Genomic DNA, 21,770 nt, shown 5'->3' on the forward strand with positions numbered 1-21,770 from the left:
GAGATGCAGCAGGCAATTGTTGTAATCTTTTCTAATGACATTTGTTTCATGCTTAAAGTATATTTTAAAAAATTTACAAAATGCTTTCTCCACTAGATCCAAAAAGAGTTTAGACTTGTTCCTGAGTTTGAATATGATTGGCTTGGCTTAGAATCAGGTAGGGCAGAACTGATAACAAGTGCAGTGGTGAGGGCAAATTTACTGCTTCAGCTTTGGCAGCCACACGTGTATGTGATGGTACCAAGTCCTGTTCCGAAGTTCCTATCTGTCAGTCTTAATGTGTGAGGATTGATACACAGCTGGTTTTGACTTCACAGTGGCTTGTTTGTAGGTCTCTCCATGTTTGCAGTGCTGTATGCTGGCTTCTCTCTTGTTCCTGTCCCCTTGTGCCAGCTGCACACATATTTGGTGCACCAGTAGGGAGGCTGTGATGTGGCATTGGAGCTAAACGTTTACAAAGCAGAGTCTCACTCAAAGACCAGTTTGTAGGACAAGTACCAGCTGGCAGAACGTGGCCCTCTGTCTTAGCTCCTCTCTCCTCATGAATCAGGAAGGGATTCCACATTAGAAAAAAAGATGGTTGAGTTGCCCATGCTGTGGGGGTTAAAAAAATATATCTTGTTACCTTTTTTTTCTCTCTTCTGCCTCCACTGCCTTTTCTCTCATATTCCCTGTTGTAAAGGTATTTAAACCTTAACTTAGCACAAAGTCAGCTGCAGTCCTCTTCACTCTGCTTGAATTTATCTTTTTAGACTACAGAAACAAATTTGAAAAATATAATGGTAGAATAAGTAATACCATGTTCTTCAAATGATGATAATAAGCTAAATATTCAATTGTTTATATTTTATTATGTATTTCAGTGCCCAAAAGATCATCAGTATTAGGCTGAATACAAAAACATCTATGTATGATTGTCTATTACATTTGCTGTAACAAACAACAAATATAATTTCTATTTCAGGAAGCATTCTTTTGGGAAGAGCACGTATTTTGAATTTACAGATCTCTAGGGATATACAGTTATAATATACCCCACTGCCTCCTAACCTGTTTTTCCCAACCTCTGATATAAATAGTGCAACTTAAAATGTAATGGTGGAAACATCTTCTCTAATCTAGGAATGCTGGTTATGAGGTTAATTTATTTCTGTTCTTTTCTTAATGCATGCTCCAAAATACTCCTGTACTGTTCTTAGTGTATTGTTGGAGATCTGGTAAAATGCCATGTTCAGGCCTTCACTTTATGAGTGTGACAGGTTTGCAATTTTCTCTTTAAAAGAAAAAGAAAAAAGAGGGAAAGAATACTCAACCTCAGGCATTGTGTGGTTACAGTTCATGGGGAACTTTGTGGCAAACTTCGGACTGGCATGGTTGTGGCATACTTCACATCTGACTGTAAGAAAGACCGACTTGCTCATATTTATTGAGCCTAATTCCAATATTTATTTATCTTTGTTACAAACAACTCCGAAGCAGTTCAGTTCCCCCTGCATGCTTTTGCTTTTAGCTTTTAAAGGGTCTAACATGTTTGAATCTGCTTAGGGAAAACTGCCTAAGGTATAGCTCATTTTGATTCTGGTGCTAATTTATCACTTTAACTGAGTGTATCTCCAGGCTTAGATTTTCCACAGATGGGAGTACTCTGTCCTTGTGTCAGCTGTTTATTTCTTTGCAGTGGTGACATTAGTATGCTGTCTTTTGCCACCTTTTTTCCATAGCTGTTAGCCTGTGTCTTACAGAGTAGTAGACTGGTACATTAGTGTCTGACCTGCCTTATCTGGTTTTACTGACATACAGTAATCGCTTAAGTTAATTAGTAAGGTAGTAGTTCTTTTTTTGTGTGCACAAATAGTTGATGTGTTTGTGAATAGATGATCTTCCTAATTGGTAATGCTGTAGTATATTTTAACATGTTATTTAAAAAAGAAAAAAAAAAATCCCTTTCTTTGTCTTCCCAACCCCTCTTCCCTCCCACTCCCTGCCCCCCCCCCCCCCCCCCAAAAAAAAAAAAAAAAAAGGAAAAAAAGGCCTCAAAAGTTAAGGGTGGCCTTTGGCTGCAGTGATTATTAGATGGCGGTGTTCAAGATCCTGAGGGGAGTAAACAGTAAAAGGCAGGCTCACGACCCTAGAGTTCAGAAAAGCAGACTGACCTGTTTTAGGATCTCTTTAAAAGAATCCTACGGGATATGACTTTGGAGAGGAGAATGTTTCTACAGGTTTATCTAGTGCTTCTTCTGTCTATCAGCAGCAAAAGGAAAATGAGGGAAAATGTCAAGGGCAGTTGTCCTTCCTTTCTGCTCAGTGCTGGGGAGACGTGATGCTGTGACCAGTTCTGGGCTTCCCAGTACAAGAAAAACATGGAACTTACTGAGTTGAATCCAGTGAAAGTCCATCAAGATGGCTGAAGGACTAGAGCCTGCATTAGTGTAGAAATTGAGAGAGCTGAGACTGTGCAGCCTGGAAAAGAAAAGGTTCAGGGGGATCTTACATGTATCAGTACCAGAAGGGAAGCAGTAAAGATGACAGTCAGGCTCCTCTCAGTGTTGTCCAGTGACAACATAGGAGGCAATGGGCACAAATTAAAATACCAGAAATTGAAACTTTTTTACCATAGGGTGGTGACCAAGCACCAGAATAGCTTGCCCGGAGAAGATGAGGAGTGTCAGTTCTTGGAGATATTCAATATGCAACTGGACGTGGTCCTGAGCAGCTTCTAAAGCCGATCATACTTTGAGCAGATTGGACTAGACAATCTCCAGAGGTCACTCCTAACTTCAGCCTCTCTGTGATTCTGGATCTAAGTTAAAATTACCGAAGATGCAGAATTAAGAAATCCTGAAGCATTTCAGGATATAACTTCACAGCAAATAGTTATACCTTTACCCCTCTGCTGTACTTTTAATGATGGGTAGATTTGATAAGTAGTGCTTTCTTTGTAGTATGAGGTTAACTACTGTGTCTAGATGAAAACAGAAGAAAAATGAGGCAATTTAAACAGGTTTATTTTTTCTTGAAATGCTGCTCTGTTTCCATCAGGACAGTTTCAATATATGTGCAGGTTTATGCCTCACTATGAAGTTATTGTCAAAGGCATTTTTATAAAGAAGAAATAATGTTATTAATAGGTTTTTAAGTAGGGTACATTTTTTAAGTCATTTGCAGTTGTGTGAAGGAAGTGTTTTTGTTTTCAGGCTGTTAAAAACTAATTTCCTTTTTCATATCTTGCTCTTTCAAATGCTCGGCAAATGCTAAAAATGTCTAAGAGCAAGTAAGGATAAAGGACAATCTAGAGCAGTCTTCCTTGGAAGATTGGTCAGAAAGGAAGGAAACAGTGCTGTGAATCAAGGAAAGAATCTAAAATACTGTATCAATAGGCTATACAGTGAAGTATGCATTACATGATGGACATATTTCTCTTACTTAGAGTCTGTGCAGTTCAGGAAACTGCACTGTGACACAAAGGTTATTTATTCAAATTAACATATGGATCTCTAAAAGTATTGAGGAAACCATAGAATGAAATAAAAAGGAAGGAAAATAACCAAGGACTTAGGTGGTAAAATTAAGAACTGTTTCTTGTTACTCCAATGGAGAGAAGATGAGTCTTGGTGAGCTGCATTTTCAGTTTAAGGGTTAATGGAAAGAAGATTTAGGAAGAAATAAACATACAATCAGAAGCTGATGGGAAAGGCAATCATGGTTCTTAAGGACAGTATGTCTATAATTGGTCTATTCTGCAGCAAATTCAAATGTTCTTTGTTTTCAAAAGAATGGAATAAAATTTTCTTAATAGACCAAATCTAATAGAAAGTAGAGACACATCCCCCATTTAGTGGGCCTTGTGTTTAAACAGTAAGTACAGCATAGATTCACCTGCCTCTAGGTCTATCTTCCCTTTGTAAATTGACAATTTATTTTGTTTTAAGGTTGAGTTACAAGTTTGGGAACGTAGATTAAGAATATGTGAGGAGACAGTTGCCTACCTACAGCATTTTAGGATTTAGGTTACACAGTTTCAAAGAAAACTAAGAGGGTACAATAAATCATAGTTGTAACGTTATGCTTTTTTTTTTTTCTATTGTAAGGTTAATATTATTCTAAATAACTCTAAGTGAAATTGTGGAGTAATGGTAATAAACCATTTTCAGACAGGAGAAAAAGGCACAGACCTTCTTATGGGAAAAAACAGTATTCCTGCTGCATTTTCATTAGTGTATGGCACATACTGATACACGTCAAGGAAGGAATAGACTAATATTTGCCTGTCCCTTAACGTTTGTGAGCATGTCTGTTTATGTATATAAATGTATGTATATGCTCACACATGAATATTTATTTCTTAAAAATGTTCTTTGTTATAGTGTCTGAAGCTGAAATTTCTAGGGAGGCTTCTGACATGGAAATGAATAGAGAAAAGTATGTTGAAGAACTGAAGAAAGCATTGATACTTGGAGAAGAATCAGCTGGTAAATACAACTTTGCTATTTCAAGAGATGAAGAAAATGCAGTGTGTCACTTCTCCTATGAAAGAAATCTGAAAGATGGCTCAGTAAGTACATTTAAATGCTTAAATCATCGTTAAACTATGAGAAGGACCTTCTTGATACATTTCTATATTTTATTAGGTTCTTTAAAGTCAAATAGAATTCTGACACATTTCAGATTGAATAAATATGGTGAGCTTCTCTATGGGTCAAATTGGAAACAAGAATGTAGTTCCTGTCAAAGCCTATCAACAGAACTATTTCTGTGGTACTGCATCTGAAATGCTACTGAATAAGAGTATTACTTCTCAAACTTATTTAAGTTTTTGAGTGTGCGTGTAAGCAGGGTATGACTAGATTTTGGCTTCAATTTGTCGTTAAACTGATAAGTTCCAAAAGCTGTAACTTTGTTTTTAACTCCTAACTTGGGAAGCATGCTTCGCTATTCAAATTGTGACCTCCAGTGTATTTCTACTTTGCTTGTTTCTTTCTCCTTTTTGCCTATACTAAATTGAAAATAAATTAAAAAAAATAAAAGCTTAAGATTACTTTCAAATGTGAAAACATATTTTAAAAATAAGTTTTTCTATTATTTTAAATATTTTGAAAGCTAATCCTAAAATGATTTCCTGCTTAGAACTACATCAAATCACAAGTGGGAATGCAGTTTCATGTTGGTTTCTTGGCTGCAGAGGAAAGGACTCTTAAAGCATGAAACAAAGTAGTATTGTCTGTGTCTTTAGACACCATTGGCTGTTTCAAGTTGTGGTTTGGTGTTGAAGCTTTTCTGGGGAAGAAACTAATCTAAGGAAATCCTGCTTGCACCTACTCTATTTTTCTCCAGAATTTAATCCTATGCTGTAACCAAGGTTTGTCACTGCTTCAGTTGTGCTGGGATGGCTGACTTCTCAACCACATCAGTGAAAGAATTTGGGTTTAAGGAGCAATAGCAGTGCTCTGGTAGGATGAATGCACTGATCAAGTTCAGGCTCAGGGCATAGTTCTGGAATCAGTTTCACCAGCACTGTTTATATGGAAGAAAACTGTGGGCAGAGAATGGAATCAAGGTTGCAGATAGAGAAGAGTAGGAATGATTTAGGCTGTGTCTGTAATTCCATGGAAAAAAAATTCAGCATTCATTCATTCATTCCCAGAAGCAAAGTGTCTAAGGATTATCCTACCTGCTTTGTTTAAAAAGTTACTATTTCAGACCAGTGAGGCATGCCTTGCTCTTCCTTTGGTTAATTTTTTCAGGTTTCAGGTTTTAAGAAACTAAGAGACTGACTTGTAACAACAACAACAAAAAAAAGGAACCAAAACCAAAGGAACTACCTTATCTGGGATGATTCCATTGAAGCGAGGGTAGAAATGCCTTTTTCTGTAACTTGGAAATTGATAAAGAATCCAGTATGGGAATTAGATACAAGTCTGAAAACGATGAGAAAAAGTTTATTGTAAATTGAGGGCCATTCATACTACCTAATCTGTAGCTACTCACTTAAGTGCTTCAGAAGCCAACATCAGTGCCTTTGCTTTGCTTTGTCAAGTGGAGATAGAGAGATTAAGTTGAGTGAAGTTAGGCTTCTTAAAAGGTTGCTTCATTGTAAGCTCATACAGTTTAGGAAACTTCAAGCACAATTTGGCTCTTCAGTAAAGTGCCAAAAATTAGGTGATAGTATTTAAATCCGCATTATCACTTTTTCTGTGTATTTACCCAAGGCCCTACGGGTTCTGTACCACCTTCTTGACGCTTCTTGTGCACACACAAGGCTGAGTGCTGTTCACAAAGGGTCTAGGCTTAAGTACTGTATTGCAACAGTATTCCAAGGTTAGGACCAAATTTTACTTAGAAAATAAGAGCAGTAATTTTAGCAATCCTGTTTTTCTTCTCTGTGTCACACATAATATATTCTAAATACCAGACAGATGAAATACATACTATATTTTATTAAGGGAAAATATCTTCATATATGTGGGCCCACCTAATGTTTCCATCAATTAAGGCTTATGAGAAACTTAATTCGTATGAAAACATCTTTATGTCAATTTGGGAAAATAATAATCTGGCCAAAGTAATTGAAAATACAAAGTGTCCTGATTGCTATGTATGCATTTAGGTTTGGTTGTCAAAAGAATGGTTTTGGAAAAAATGTCAGTTCTTGGGTGAGAACACACCTTTTTTTTCCCCCCTGTACTAAACTAATGCCTACAAATAAAATTGCCAAAGCCTTTGTCAGAATTATAAATATTTTTAATGTGCGTGATAGAATGTTTCAAACATTTTGTGAAGTCTCTGGGAAAATTCATGCTGTATATCTCTTGACAGCTTATTACGAAATGATCTTGCTGGGCTTTATACATCCAGAGGGCTGAAATTCAGTTAAATGTACGTTTACTGGAGAGAACACCTAGAGAGACTGATCTGCAACTTAAACACTGAATTTTAGTCATGTTTATTCCTTACCATTTTTCTAAAGGGCATCTTTTCTGGCAGGTTTCACAAATTTAAACTTCCCCCATCTTGGGAACTTCTTTACTTATTTTTCAGGGGGTGGGATGTGGAGGGTAGGGGAAGGATGTGATGGAGCTATTGGTTGAAAAGTACTGCATTTCCTTTGTTAGCTGTACTACTTGCAGTCATGCAGAAAGATTTGTTAGTCTTTGTGCTTTTACTAAAAAATGTGGACATAAAAGGAAAGGAAGCAATAATTTCAGATTTTGACAGTAGTGCACATCATACTTCTCTAAAACTCCCTACTTCTTCTCTCTTATCCCATTCTATTACCAATCCCCATTGTGAGAAAAGTCCATTCAATTATCAGGAATAATTAGAAAATTACTATTCTTAAGTCACTATAGTTTTTACCCTTTGATATATAACAAAGGGAGAGATTACAGAAAAGTATGTGTGAAGATGTTGTTGATTAGGTGTTTGAATACTGGAAGTTTTGCTTAGTCTTAAATAAGATGGTTAACACTTCTTAGTTTAAGAAAAAAAAAAATTGTGAAAATCCTTGGTGTACTTTGTGGGCTATGAAATGGGCATCAGATCATGCAGCTATCTATTATTGCAAATATTTTCACCCAATGACTACACAGATGCCTAAGAATCAATTTCATGCACTTGGGAAATCCATTTGCCTTTTGTTAGAGGTATATGGATACTTGTATACACAAACTTGTTTATTTTGATTGCTTTTCATGAATTGTGTCCTGGTCTTTTTATAGAAATGGTGATAGACACAATATGTAAGTAAACACTGGCCAAAGAGTTTGTGAGGTGTAGATCCATGATGTGTATACCCCAACTGGAATGAGCATGTTACAAGCACCTTAAAGGATACACTGTTGTAAGTTTTTGCAGCTTGTAAGACAAGTTGCTTCTTATTCTGAATCCTTGGTAAGAAGATTCATATTTATTGTTAGATACCACAGTTCAAGCCAATAATCTCAAATAACTTTCCTGATGCATTTATAGTTTGCAGTAGTTAATAATAGTATGGTGTTCGCTAATTTTTAATTCACAGAGAGAATGTCTGAGAAGGCAGACAAATAGCAATAAACTACAACTAATTATTTGTTTTGTTTTTACATACTGTATCCATGTGGGAGAAGCATATTGCTACAACCCTGTACACTATCTTGGTGTATCTGTTCATCCCTTTTTTTTGCAAATATCTGCACATTTGAAATACATCCTGTATATGATTAGCATGCTTCTTATACGTAGAGACTAGGAACTCAGTAAAACAGACTTGATTTGTCATAAATAAAAAAAAAAAGTTTTCATATGGTAGGTGGTAAATTTTTCATGGTTTACTAGTTCCATCAGAACTTAGTGCTTAAAATTTTAAGTCTAGAAAAGCTGTGTACTTTACTGGTCTTTAAAGATCAGCACTTTAATCATAGACCAATGTGAATTAAAGTTAGCTTTGTTAACAGTATCATTTCATTTTTCTCTTGATGAGCATATTTTTCAGTTTCAGAGTTAACAGTTGGGAAATTTTTTATATATATTTTAATGTAATTTTCAGGAATTTAGTGAATTTTGAAATCTGCAATACTCTGTTTTCAATACTCTGCTTTTCTGTTTTTTTTTTTTATTTGCTTGTTTTGTTCTGTTTCATTTTTTAAGTGTGCTTGCAGGAATGTTTTCCAGTCTTCTAGTGGGTAATATCTGGTAGTGACTTTGTACTAGTGACTGGTAATAGTCACTCAAGAATGCTAAAATGTACAAGACACTGAAATTTATTTTCTATAGCTGTACTAAACTTTTGTTGTGAAATAATTTTAACCGCTTTTGGTTTCAGCTTGCTGAAGGTATACTTCCCTAAAATTTTAGTGCCAAAAGTGTATTGGGTGGTGTAGAGGAGTGCAAATAAGAATAATGGAGTGATGTTAAGCAAAGGAAAATCTAGACATATTATTAGGAAATATTTTCTAATGTTGAAATTTGTTTAACTGTTGAAGCCTTTGCCAGAGGAAGTGGTAGCAGCCCCATTGCATCAGTCACTTAAAACTGGACAAAGGAATGGAAAATGGGTTGTAATGCACTGTAACTATGGTGCATTGGCAGTACAATATATTACATGACTTAATGGGTGTTCTTCATTTCTAGAACCTGTGAATCCCTGCTTGCCTGCCCAGACTACCATACACGTGCGCTCCATCAGTCTGTGATGCCATGAGTACTTTCACTAAGGAAGTAATATTCATGTCACAGCCCCCCCCAGCACAGGCACGTGTGCACAGGCACAAACACTCGTGCACAAAGGTTGAAGAGCAATAGGCTGGAGGATGTGGTTTCTGCAAGTTGCCTCATGAAAACAGGTTTATCACTCCCCTTCAGGTGCCATAGGTTGTTTGTGCAAAGCTTGTTGTGCCTTTTGTTGTACAGATGGAATGTTTGACAGTGGTAAGACTGACAGATGATTCTCCACTATAACAATAAATGTTGGTATTTTAAACATCTTACTGAGGTAAAGTTACAAGCAAGCCCTTGAGGATTGGTTTGGTTTTCCTTTCCTAGCTGATAGGGAAGAATAATTATCCTTTATTTGCTTGTGGACGTAAATAGGTTCAGAGGTAAAAACATGTCTGTGGTTCCTAAAAATTACTTCCTTCTTTTTTGTACTGGATCATTAAGGCTGAAATTACACTTGTTAGCCAGAGCCCTGTAATGAAGGCCAAGGAGAGGTGCAACAGCTTAAGGGGTGCAAGAAGGCAAGCTGCATCCGGATGTGAAATTCTTTTGCCAGTGTGCTGATTTTATCATCAACATAATTAAGTGTCAGTGGAGTCATTTACAGCATATGTGTAGCAGTCATTCAGAAGACAACAATTTATAATCTATTTCACCTGTTGCTTAGTTGATAAACAGGTAGGTTCCTCCCAGGAACTGATGTCTGCTACCAAAACTGGATACTTAAATGATTGCAAACAGTCCATCACCGTTCTGGTTGGGTGAAACTAAACCTGTATCTCCAAATCCTTATAGAGATGCCATATGTTCAGCATTATTTATATATTAATCATTTTAAAGATGTATGTAATGAGTGGAGCTACCTAGGTCTTGATTTTTGTTTGTTTTTGAATGGATGGAAAACTTCCTCGGGTAACAAAGAATTCTTACCTGATTTAGAGGCAATGTCTGTACAATGTTTATTTTTTAGTGTCGTAGTAGCATGGTATTTTAAAAGTATTAGAGTAAGATTCACAATTTAATATAAAGTGATTTTATATGGATTTTAGGACTTTAATGCTTAGCTTTTTGAAACAGTGGTTGAAAAAGTTTTAGAAATACTTGTCCTAGCCACATCTCAGCCTGGTGTAGCCGAGCCTAAAATGTTGCACCTTTAAAACCTCTGATTTGTTTTGTGATTTATCGTCCTTATGACAGGTGGCTTTGCCGCAGAGTATTCAACACTCTGCCCTTAGGAACTGTTTTTGGGGTGGTGAGGGCAAAGTAGACTGTTAAGAGTCACATTAAAATAACAATGGGTTTGGTATACAGTGGGACTTGTGTGTCAAGCCAGCTGCAGTGCAAAATAGGCCACACACACAGAGAGGGGCCATTGAGGCTCGGCCAGCTAAACTGCTGCCACCTAAACAAACACCATCACAGAGTTAGTGATTTAGCGCTTGATCTAAGTAGGTGACCACTTGGAAGTAAATCTTTCCAAGTACTTTAGCGAGTCACTCCACATATAATAAATAATGGAAATCCGGCAAGATTTTTTGTACTGGCAATTAAATTGATTAAATAGCCTTTGATAAACAATTATTTGAGTGCTAGCAGTCTTCTTTCTTACAGTAATGTGACAGGCTCTGTTTTTTTCTTGCCTTTTAAGTAAATTTGTAAACAGGGAGGATATGAGCTTAAGAAATTCCACCTTAGATACAGTACTTTTAATAATTAGCTGATGGAAGAGATGCTGTTATTAGTCTCTTCAGTTTCCTGTGGCTGCTTTTCCATGGTCAGTTCCTTGAGTTCATTATGAGTTTACTACAACTTAAAAATACTTAGAGCAGTTCACATTAACGAAAATTTATCGCATACTGAATGAGGGAAGTAGAATTGGCAGAGCTCTTTATGCTGTCCAAACTGTCTTCGTTCAAGGTTTGAATAGTTACTTTGCTCCAAATCACCAAGGATATGTTGTTTGGATAACAAAGGTCACTGAGAGTTCAGATTGTTTCCCAGGCAATTCAACTAACTGCTCTATTAAAAAGGAAAGAAGAAAGCGTACAGAGAGACAAAATGATTAAAATGCAGCTCAGTGTAAAGGCAATGACTCTTCTGTATCATTTATATCTATGTCCTTGAGGATTTAATAGCATACACTTGAGTAAGTTTCTCGGAAGCTTAGCTCAGGAACAGCATGCTAATATACTGTACATAAAAACATAAGTGTATCTTTTATGTAATCTCAGACTTGAGTGCTATGTGATTTTTCACATTTCACCTGATATGTACCTTTAGGAACTCTTTAGATCTTGTAAGTGCATTTTAAATGCAGTGGGTCACTTTCTGTAGACTTATGGTTAACACTTAAAAAAAAAAATTAAAAAAAGGATTTTTTTTCCAACATCAATACATGTACAATATTTGACAAATGTTCTGGAGAATTAGGCTGTTTTATTTTCCTTGTTTTAACTGTGATTATAATCTTGGTTTTGGGAAGTGCTGGAGGGAAGTATGTTTAAAATAAAGTAGCATATACCTTTAAAATGAGAGATTGTTGAAAAAGGAAGAATCAAAGGCTGCAATGAATGAATGCTCCTCCAATTTCTAACTACCCATCATGATTTTTGGAATTCACTGGAAGTAGTAATTTAACTTTTTCAAGGCCTATTGTAAAAAGCACTATAAGGGGTATTTTCTTATTTCAGGAGTGCCATAAGGGTGTAAATATATTTAAAAAGTTATAACGTGTTCTTATCATAGCAAAATAACAGATGTTTTGATTATTAAAAAAAAAAAAGTACAGTTGTCTGTTTTTCTTCCTGATGTTATTACGTTGTCTCTCATCCCCTCTCAGTTCCTTCAGGTTTCCCATTTTGGAATACCTGCTGTGCATTTCAAGCCTCTGTGTAGACATCAGTGGTTACTTTTACTTGTACAGCTGAGTCGACATGCTTTCATTTTAGGAGGAAAATCCTTAAATCATGGGGTATTGACAAGTCTCAGTTTCCTAAGAGAAACATGGAAGACAGTAGATGCTCTGGAAAAGAGATTACTGTGTACCAGGTTTTAAAACTTTACTCAATACTCTAGTCTCATATTTTCTGTAAGGATGAACAACAGTTGGAGCCTGAAGAATGGCAAGAATCACACCACCTACATTTCTTTTTAGACATGTTTTTGCAGCTCCAGGGGAAGCATTCATCTTTCTAGTTGCAAAGGCACAGGAAAAAACTAAATTTCAGGATAATAGCATGTTGTTAAATTTTTGATTCCCTGAAATAAAACCTTTACCAATATGAAATAATTGAATTGATATGTTTGAATTCTCAAAGCTTTGACAAACTGTTTCCAGGTAATTTCAACACACATATTAGCTCTTGTACAGTTAGTTACAGAAATATTCTTGAAACAAAAGAGCAAGTTGTCTTCAGGATGTACAATATTTACAATAAAGAAAAAGGACATTTGGAAATATCATTGTATAATATGGTGCAGAAATAAAGTAGCTGTATACTTGCAGTGAGGGATTTTTTATGTTTCCTGTTCTTTTCTTACCTTATGTTGCTGTGAGGTCAAACACATGCAACTTTGTTTACTTACCTCATGAAATCTTGATATATTAGTAATTCTGAAAAAACAAGAAGTTTGCTTCGAACAGTGAAAACAAGTTCCTAATTTCATTGCCTGATACACAAAACAAGGTCAGCTGTTTCCTGGTGGAATAGTACTAATCTAATTTTGATACATCGCTGTAAACTGCCTTGTCTGACTTTAGAGTTTTACAGAATGCTAACTCCTGCGTATTAGGTGCCAGAGAGTCTGAGGAGTAAGTTTGTTTTTTATTAGCGAGGACAAAGTCTAAGGTTTTTAATTTGAGATTTAAACTTTGAAGCCAAATAGATATAAAATTTCTGGTGAATCAAATTTTCCTTTAGAACTGTTGTGAAAAGGTAACTGGAAAGTACTTTGGAAGATGGGTTCTCTGTTTGTCAATTTTTTTGTGTATGGTTCTCTTATAGAAGGAAACACATTTTCCAGAGGTAAATACAGTATACGATTTCAAGAGTGAGTTTCTTGTTCATGGGTGGTATCATTCATGGTTGAATTCATGGGTGGTATCATTCTGTGGGGAAACTCTTCCATAAAAGAAGGTTTACCTCATTATCCTTTTTTTTTTAATCTCAGAGGTCTTGCGAAGTGTTTAACACTTTATCTAAGATTTTAGTTTGAATTGCTTTGTTGAATGTAAAATGTAACTATAAGATATGATAGCTTGCTTTTTTTTGTGTTTTCAGAACACAAATCCTTGTCATTCTGCAAGTGTTGTATCACTGGCAAAGGTATTTTTTAAATACTTTTGAGGTACAAGTTTTTGTTTTGTTGATAAAAGGCCTAGTACGTCTTCTCAGTGCATGATTTCTGTTTATAGGTTATTAGTATGACACAAATATTTAAGTATAACCAACCATGATGTATGTAGTAGTTTAATCTGACAGAAAAGATGACAGTAATACCAATATAAACCCAGCAAGGAATAGATATGAGGGTTGGTGAAGAAAAACTCTAGGTGAAAATAAACCTTAAGAATTTAATATTGAGAGATGAGGCTTGACCTTTAACTAGGATTACAGTGAGGAATTTGTCCAATTTTTTCAAAACAGAGTTTATCAGACAAATCTCAGTCTTGTTGTTTTGACTCACACTACAGAAAAACCAAGCAAACTAATGTTGGGGAAAAGAAGTAGAAAGAAAATACCTAGGTGAATTCATATGGTCTATACATTTGCATATGGTGTAAATGAACTTGGTGTTTTATGGAAGCCAGTGGAACCCCTAATGAATCTGTGCAATACGTTCACATAGCTTCCTAAAGCTGTCTTCCTGTGGCCCTGCTCTTCTTATTAGCTGAAAAAAGAAGTATACAGACTGAGTTCAAGCAGTGAGTTCCACAAGCAGAGGAAGGAAGGATCTACAAAACTCCTATTTGTATGCTGCTCTGTTTGTAACAAGGTGGCTTTGGGGAACTTGCTGACACATCGCACAGGAGAGCCTAACTATCAGAGAGGAACAGGGCAAGCTGCTGTTCCAGATGCGGACTGGGTGGTGAGGGTGACAGCAGGACAGGTGGGGACAGTCCTGCAGTACCCCAGGCCCAGTAACACTAACCTGTTTCAGACAGGAGTCCAGAGCACCAGAGGCATAGCCAGGAAGTCAAGTTGATGTTGAAACCAGTAGGTCACCTACAAAATCTAGTGTGTAAGACTGACTAGACTCAGGGTGCAAATGTGCTCTTACAGCATTTGCAAGAACTTTAAAGAACTCAGTTATTAACAGGCTTGGTGCCACTGGGAGCAAGACCAAGATTTTTAAAAATGTAGGTTTGGTACTGTATTGTGGAAGCAACGTATTCAGAAGCAACATTTAGAGCTAAAATTGCTTGACATTTTCCCTTATAACATCTGATGTCTTATAACTCTTCTGAAAATTCTACTTTCCTGGATGTGCTTTTTGGGATCTTCCTGAAAAAAAAAAAAAAATCCCCATTTCTGTGAAATAAATAACCCATCTTACTGAAGTTAAGCTGATGTATTTTAGAAGCTGTAGTAAGCTTGTGCTTTGAAGCAGAGGTGTGAAACCTGATGGGTGTGGGTTTTTTTTGTACTAATGATTTATCCCATAGTCCACTAATCATGAAAAGTCATGTATGTTTGGATACAGTTCTGAGCTTTTCAGACATTCTCTGTGCTGGTCTGATTTGACATAGTGATATGCTGGTTTGATATTTTCATTAACATCCAATTCCATGTAAGCGGTAAGTAAATTTCAGGCTTTTACAAATTCTCAGAATTATAGAACAAATTCATGTTGAGACCATAGTTGGAGCATGTGCTAGTTTGTGGTAGCAGATCTTTGCCAGCGTTTCTCATTGCTACACAGCTACTGAAAAATATAGTGCAAAAAAGCTGGCTATTATTGTTCATTCTGTCTGGATTGTTGCAACATTTTATCATTTTCAATCTTTTAATGTGACTTAAACATTTTGGGGGAAAAATGATGGAAAAATATTTAGTGAGATACTAGTACGAAAAGAAAAAATACATATATCTGCCCTCTACAACAGTAACCTGTATTTTCCAGTTCAGGAATTGCTGTTACGGCCTTATTTGCAAATAGCATCCATCATGTTGAAATCAGATGTGTAAATCTCATCAGAATTAGTATACTAAGTACTATGTGGAATTAGTGGGGAGCTTCTTAGTTGAGAAATGGTCCTCTGGCTTGCAAAGTGATGCTTTTCAGTAGTTTTTTCTATCAGTATATAGAAATATTTCATTTTAGTATTGCATATCTGTTTTTATATATTTCCTTAATATAAGCTGTTTATCAATGGTTTGCATAATCAGATACAAGCTATATATATGCACTACAGATATATGTATCTAACTGTATATGTAAACTGATAATTATGGGTTAACTTTACTCTGAACTTATTTTCATGTTTTTTTGTTTTTAATACTACAAAATAGTGAATGAATCATGGTCTTTGTTTTTGGGTGATGCTTAATGCATTTACAGTTTAGCTTGGGATATTCAAATTTACTTAAGACGTTTTGTTGCAGAACTCTAATTATCATCCTCCTGAAATTTCCAGCTTTTTGCAACATTTCATACAAGTTCTCTGTGCACTTCGTTGGTTGCTATTCAACTCACAAGGCAATAGCAAATAGATGCTCATGACTTGAAACTGAACTCCCATTGCCTTGCGGCTGTGTTTAGGATCTATTCAATTTTAATTAGAATGAAATTTCTTTGTTACTCTAGGCATAGCTAGTCCATCCAAGAACCAATAAACGGACAGATTTTGCTATTCACTTGGAATACTGCTCTTTCACTCTAGCCTAAATCTCCACTTCCCTGAACTGAATCACTCCCAGGAAAAAATGATTATGAACGTTTAAAGTAGCTTTTTACAGACTTATTAACTTGTGTTATTGATTGCCAGTTACAGCTTCAGTGAAATTTCCAGCGTACTGAAGACCTTCTGTGTCTAAGTCTGCAGAACTGTGGTGAATTTGGAAGTCTGTAAATAGATAGCTGGAGAAAAAATGTGAGCTTATCTAAGCCTTTACAAATATTACTTTATTATTAAAAATTTAAAATATTAAGTTAATCAGAAATCCTATTGAACATTCATATGCATCTTGAGAATGTGTATTCTTTAAAATAATTCAGAGAGCTGATATTTTTTTTAAGGGTTTTCTTGGACAACAGATAAAAAATTGAAGTTCTATCATCTTTTGCTTTCATGGGATTGCAAAGCAGTTAAAACAGTGAAATCTTGCTACCAGCCTGGAGAAACTGATTGTGTAAATTAGCCATTGACCACCTCGTTTTTTTTTTTTTTTTTGTCAATTTTACTTAGATTTTATGTTGAAATACATCAAACAACTCAGCTGTAAGTCAGTCTTGGAAATAATGAAATATTTGTAATATAGCTCAGAACTAGCAATGTTATCAAGAATGCATGTAACATTGAATAGCAAGCTGAAGAATGTCTAAAGGGATATTTCAAATATACACACGTGTAATTATAATCAAAGATGAAAACTTTTCCATGTGCAATTTGTGGAGACTATGGAAATAATTGAACCTGGTGAAATGGTAGGCTGTCTGTTACACAATGAAGATTTCAGTGAAGTCAGTCTTTTTGGTCATCCATTATTCTCCAAACACCCCTCTCTGCCCAAACATTATAGGAACTGAGTTGGTAATATTCTATATTAATAATGACAATTGTCTACGGCTGACAACAGTTTACCAGAAGGCAGTACTGAGGTTTGGTGTTCATAGTATGGCATTGCTAGCCACTCAAGGGAAGTGATAGTCCTGCTCTACTCTGCTCTGGTGCAGCCTCACCTTCAGCACTGTGTGCAGTTTTGGGCTCGGCAATATAAGGAGGACATAAAACTATTATAGAGTGTCCAAGGCAGGACTACGAAGATGGTGAAGGGTTTGGAGAGCCAGACAGATGAGGAGCAGCCAAGATTCCTGGGTTTGTTCAGCCCCAAGCAGAGCAGGCTGAGGGGAGGCCTCATGGCGGCCTGCAGCTCCCTCACGAGGGGAGCGGAGGGGCAGGCGCTGAGCTCTGCTCTCTGGGGACAGCGACAGGACCCGAGGGAACGGCATGGAGCTGGGACAGGGGACGGTCAGGCTGGGTGTTAGGGAAAGGTTCTGCACCCGGAGGGTGGTTGGGCACTGGGACAGGTTCCCCAGGGCAGTGGTCACAACACCGAGCCTGCCAGAGTTCAAGAAGTCAGCACTCTCAGACATTCGGTCTGATTTTCGTATGCTCCTGTGTATACCCAGGAGATGGGCTTGATGATCTTTGTGGGTCCCTTCCAACTCAGGATATTCTAGTAAAAGAACTGTCTGCATCATGTCTAAATCTTCTGGGTCTTGCCCCCACTAAGCCAGCACAGCTGTCTTTTCAGTGGTTCCCTTTGACTGCAAGTTTACCTATGCTGTTACAGCGAGCATTCTGGAACAAAATCCATGCTTGAACATACAGAAATAAGCATCTGTCCCTGGTCATTCCTATCCCTACTTGTCCTAGTATGGAGATGTCAAGACAACAACTGTTGTATTTCAAAAAATGGTTCTCATGGCAAGTCAGCAAAAAAAATTAGTACTTAGGCAAGTTTATGATTTTTTTTAGGGTTATAGGTGAAGAAAATTTATATACTTAAGCTCTGTGCTTGTGAACTGTCAGTATTTTTTATTAAAAGCTATTAGAATATGAAGTATGTATTCTGATTTTTATGCACTAATTGGTATACAACAAACCAATTATGTTTCTGAGAGACTGAGCTGAAGGTTTTGTTGGTTGTTATTGGAGGCAAAAACATATTTTCACCGGCTTTAAATAATCAAAAGTGAATTCTTTCTGGTTAAAGAGGTCAGGAATATTAAACCTGGTGGTACATTAGTGTTAGTTTGAAAGATCTGTAAACTTATTAACTAAGGCATTCTGTTGTTAAGAGTCTGTGCAGCTTGTGAGAGAAAATATTTTTGAACGTATTCATAAAAGGTATATTCAAGTAAGACTGTTATTTGGATATACGGTAGCAGAGATATTGTGCTAGGTATTAGAATGAGGTTTGTTATGTTACCTATCTACCTGGCATAGTTGTATTTCAGAATTTCTTTTTCAGTGATATAATCTGGAGATAAAAACAAGAAAAAGAACATCCTTTCTCTGAAAGATAAAGCTTGTATACCTGTTATTTATCTTGAGGGAGAATGAGTAAAATATTGGAACTAAATCTGTCCCATAGGCATCACCAAAAATTGCTTGAGTAGAAAGGAAGTTTTTCTCTTTTTCTGTGCAAGCACAGTGTTTCTTGTAATAGCTTCAGCAATTTTCATGCACTTAAACAACTTATCCTAAGCTCTCTCATTTTATACCTTATTGTTAAAAGTTCAGTGTTCTTCATGTTCATCTCCAAAACCTAAAAATAGAAAAAGGTATGTGTAACCAGACAGTGCTGTAACAACTTAATGATTGATGTCACTAAAGAGTCCAAATTATTCAAGTTAAAGTCATTCTTAATTTGTTATTAAGAAGTAGTTCCACCAGATTGTATGTGTGGGTAGGTGGGGTAGTTGGCAGAGCTTGTCTGTTAACTCTGCATTTGGCCAGCTACACACTGACTTTTTTTCAAAGTCAAAACAGATTCAGGTGGCATTAGAAATGGGTGAGTACATTGTTTTTGAGAAAAAGAACAGTAAGTGGGTGAACGTTTGGGCTCAACAGCATTGACAAGACCATTATATATGCTGTCACAACTGAAATCCTAATTAAGGCTTCAATGTATATAAAATCGTAGAGTCAGAATGAATCGTGTTGGAAGGGACCTAGAAGACCATCTAATTCCAACCCCCCTGCCATGGGCAGGGACACCTTCCACCAGACCAGGTTGCCCAAAGCCTCATCCAGCCTGGCCTTGGGCACCTCCAGGGGTGGGGCACCCACAGGTTCTCTGGGCAGCCTGTTCCAGTGCCTCACCACCCTCAAATACATTGCAACCATATTGCAAATGCATTTGATTTACCATGCTAGTTTACTGTTTTTTACTGTGGTCCTCAAGAATTCATGAAATTATTTTCTTAAGCATCTCTTTTCTTAGTGGCTGGAATGTCAGGTAGATGATAAATTATAGCATTTACCACAGAAGAAGACAGTCTGTTCACGTCAACAAAGTATCTTGGTTTGTGAAAAAAATGGGAAATACACTGCTGTTTTATTGCTGTTGGACTGGGACCACAGAATGCTGGATCTCTGTAGCTACTGTAGCACAAACAGAATGAGGGTCACTACCCCCAATGAAAACCCAAGCACAAGAGGAAAGATGACAGATACACATCTTTGCTCTCTGAATTGTTCATGATAAAGAAAACCACTTCTTTGGAGGAGGAAAATGTTTGCAAGATGTTGCTTCCATTAATAGTGAAACCAGACTGTGAAGGTCAAGGGAGAGAGTTGAGTTGAAGCTGTTGCCTGCTTTATCAGCCTTAGTGGCAAACATGATACTGATATTTGTGTTAGCATAGAAAATAAATGGTGGCATCTGGAGGAGGGAGTATAAGGACCTGTGTTCTTTAGCCATGCTGAGCTTGAGCAGAAAACTAGGCTTTCAAGAGCTGTACTGAGGCAAGTAAGAGGTCTTGAAGAAGAAATGGGCTTGAGAATCATCAGCCTAGAAGGGGGAGCTGAATTTGTGCATAAATAACATCAACAAAATTAAAGAGACTAAGCTAACCAGGAAGCAAATACTTGAAAACTGCTCTTAAAAATTAACAGTTTAAAATGCTTGATCAGAAATGGGAGGGGGGTGGGGGGTAGGAGGGAAGATTGTTGTTATTTTGACTTCTGTTGAACAAGCTGATATCTTAAACTGATCCTACATACTGTGCTTTTTTTTCACCTTTATTACTAACAATTTTTAAGTTGGGAGGTATTGTGTCTCGAGGTTTAACCCATCCTGATCAAGCTGTGTGGTTTATCTCAAGTTTGTTAGACTACTTATATAACATGAATACAGTTTTCTTTCTGGTATGCTGCCAGTGCTGCATGTGTTCATCAAATGTTGTTTAGTCATTGCGGCATATTTATGCCATCTGGAAATGCATGTGCTTCCCTTCCTGAACAATAGTCTTTAATCAAGACCGCTATTATGGAAAGGCTAGAAAGAGCTGTATACATAATCAGTAGGATGCCAAAATTAGAGTTACACATACATTTTCCCAAACCCTATCATTTTCCACACAAGGTAACAAACTTCCAGAGGGTACCACATCTCTGGAATTAATACCTTTATTCATGCTCCCTCTAACTTCTGCATGCATTAGTTAGAGTGCAAATCCTTTAAAGATGTTCAGGGTAAGAAAAACAAATCAAGAGTCATCACTGAGAATTGTATTGGCCTTTAGGAATTGCCTGATAACTTGTATTTGTTAGGAAACACCTTTTTTTTGTTCCAGATCTGTCTAAAAAGAAACATCTATTTCACAATTGTTGTATTCCTTTTTTTATATTACAAAAGCTTAATCTCTTATATATGAATTTCACACGTTTTTGAGCAATTTCCTCTGTTAATGCTTTTCTGGCTTTACGCAGTTGATACAAAAAAAAAAACCAAACACAAAAACAAACAACAAAAAAAAAGTAGAAAATGCAAACACATTTGAGATGGTGTTAGTTCATTTGATAAGAGCCAGAAACTGAAGTGTACCTGGTAGCATTCTGAAAATGTGTGTATTCTCAGGTAAAATTCAAGAAGCAGGAAGATGTATTCAGTCACACTTGTAAAACTGATCTGGTGTTTGTCGAATGACATAACTACACGTTTATCTTTTGCAGTTATGATGCTTACTATGTCTCTAATAGTTTCTAGATTTTTTTGTGCCAAATAAAGACATTCTGTTTTAACAATACCTCTTACATTAATGGGTTGATCTTTTTTTATTTTATCTTTGAATTCAATTGTCTGTATGTAGTTGTGAGGGTGGAGAAATAGCCTTTTTTTTTTCTTTTTTCTTCAAGTTTTCTGGTAGTGTTTTGTAAAGGTGCACTAGTTAACTTTGGTATTGCCAGAGCTGGTTGGGAGAACTGCCCTGGATCTTTTTATTTTCTTGAAAACAATATTTTTAGAAACTTTTTTGTCATCTGGTTGTAGCTTTAAGATTTTAAAATGCAGTCAAAGTCTAGCCCTGTCATCATGGAACACTCCAACTGCATATTCAAAGTTTCTCTTTCTGCTTTCCTAGGACTCTTCAAGTTTCTCTGTTGAAAGAGAAGCTTGAAACTGACTGAGGGACAGGCCGGTCTATCTGCTCAGGGAGCTTCTGGACATGTCCATGCACTTTTCAATTGCGTTCAGTGCAAGAAGGCAGCTTTGCTGATAGGGAGGCTTTAGTTATCATGATTCTACCCCATTTAAGTGCATGGAGGTTTTGTGATTGATTGCAGTGCTATTTCAGAGGTTTACATTATTTTTATATGCTTCATGTTCCACTTAACACATCTGACTTACTAC

The 21,770-nt window shown here is 36.6% G+C and overlaps 1 protein-coding gene across 3 annotated transcripts in view; it reads left to right on the forward strand.

Moving 5' to 3' along the window:
* Positions 1 to 21,770, forward strand: part of XRCC4 (X-ray repair cross complementing 4) — a 188,626-nt gene that overhangs the window by 19,896 nt on the left and 146,960 nt on the right. For all 3 annotated transcript variants that reach the window (XM_040542043.1, XM_040542041.1, XM_040542042.1), the window contains exon 3: positions 4,365 to 4,552. In XM_040542043.1, the coding sequence (XP_040397977.1) occupies positions 4,365 to 4,552 (188 nt within the window). The remainder of the gene's footprint in view (positions 1 to 4,364; positions 4,553 to 21,770) is intronic.

The sequence above is a fragment of the Cygnus olor genome, chromosome Z, assembly GCF_009769625.2.
Source record: "Cygnus olor isolate bCygOlo1 chromosome Z, bCygOlo1.pri.v2, whole genome shotgun sequence".
Taxonomy (NCBI): Eukaryota; Metazoa; Chordata; class Aves; order Anseriformes; family Anatidae; genus Cygnus; species Cygnus olor.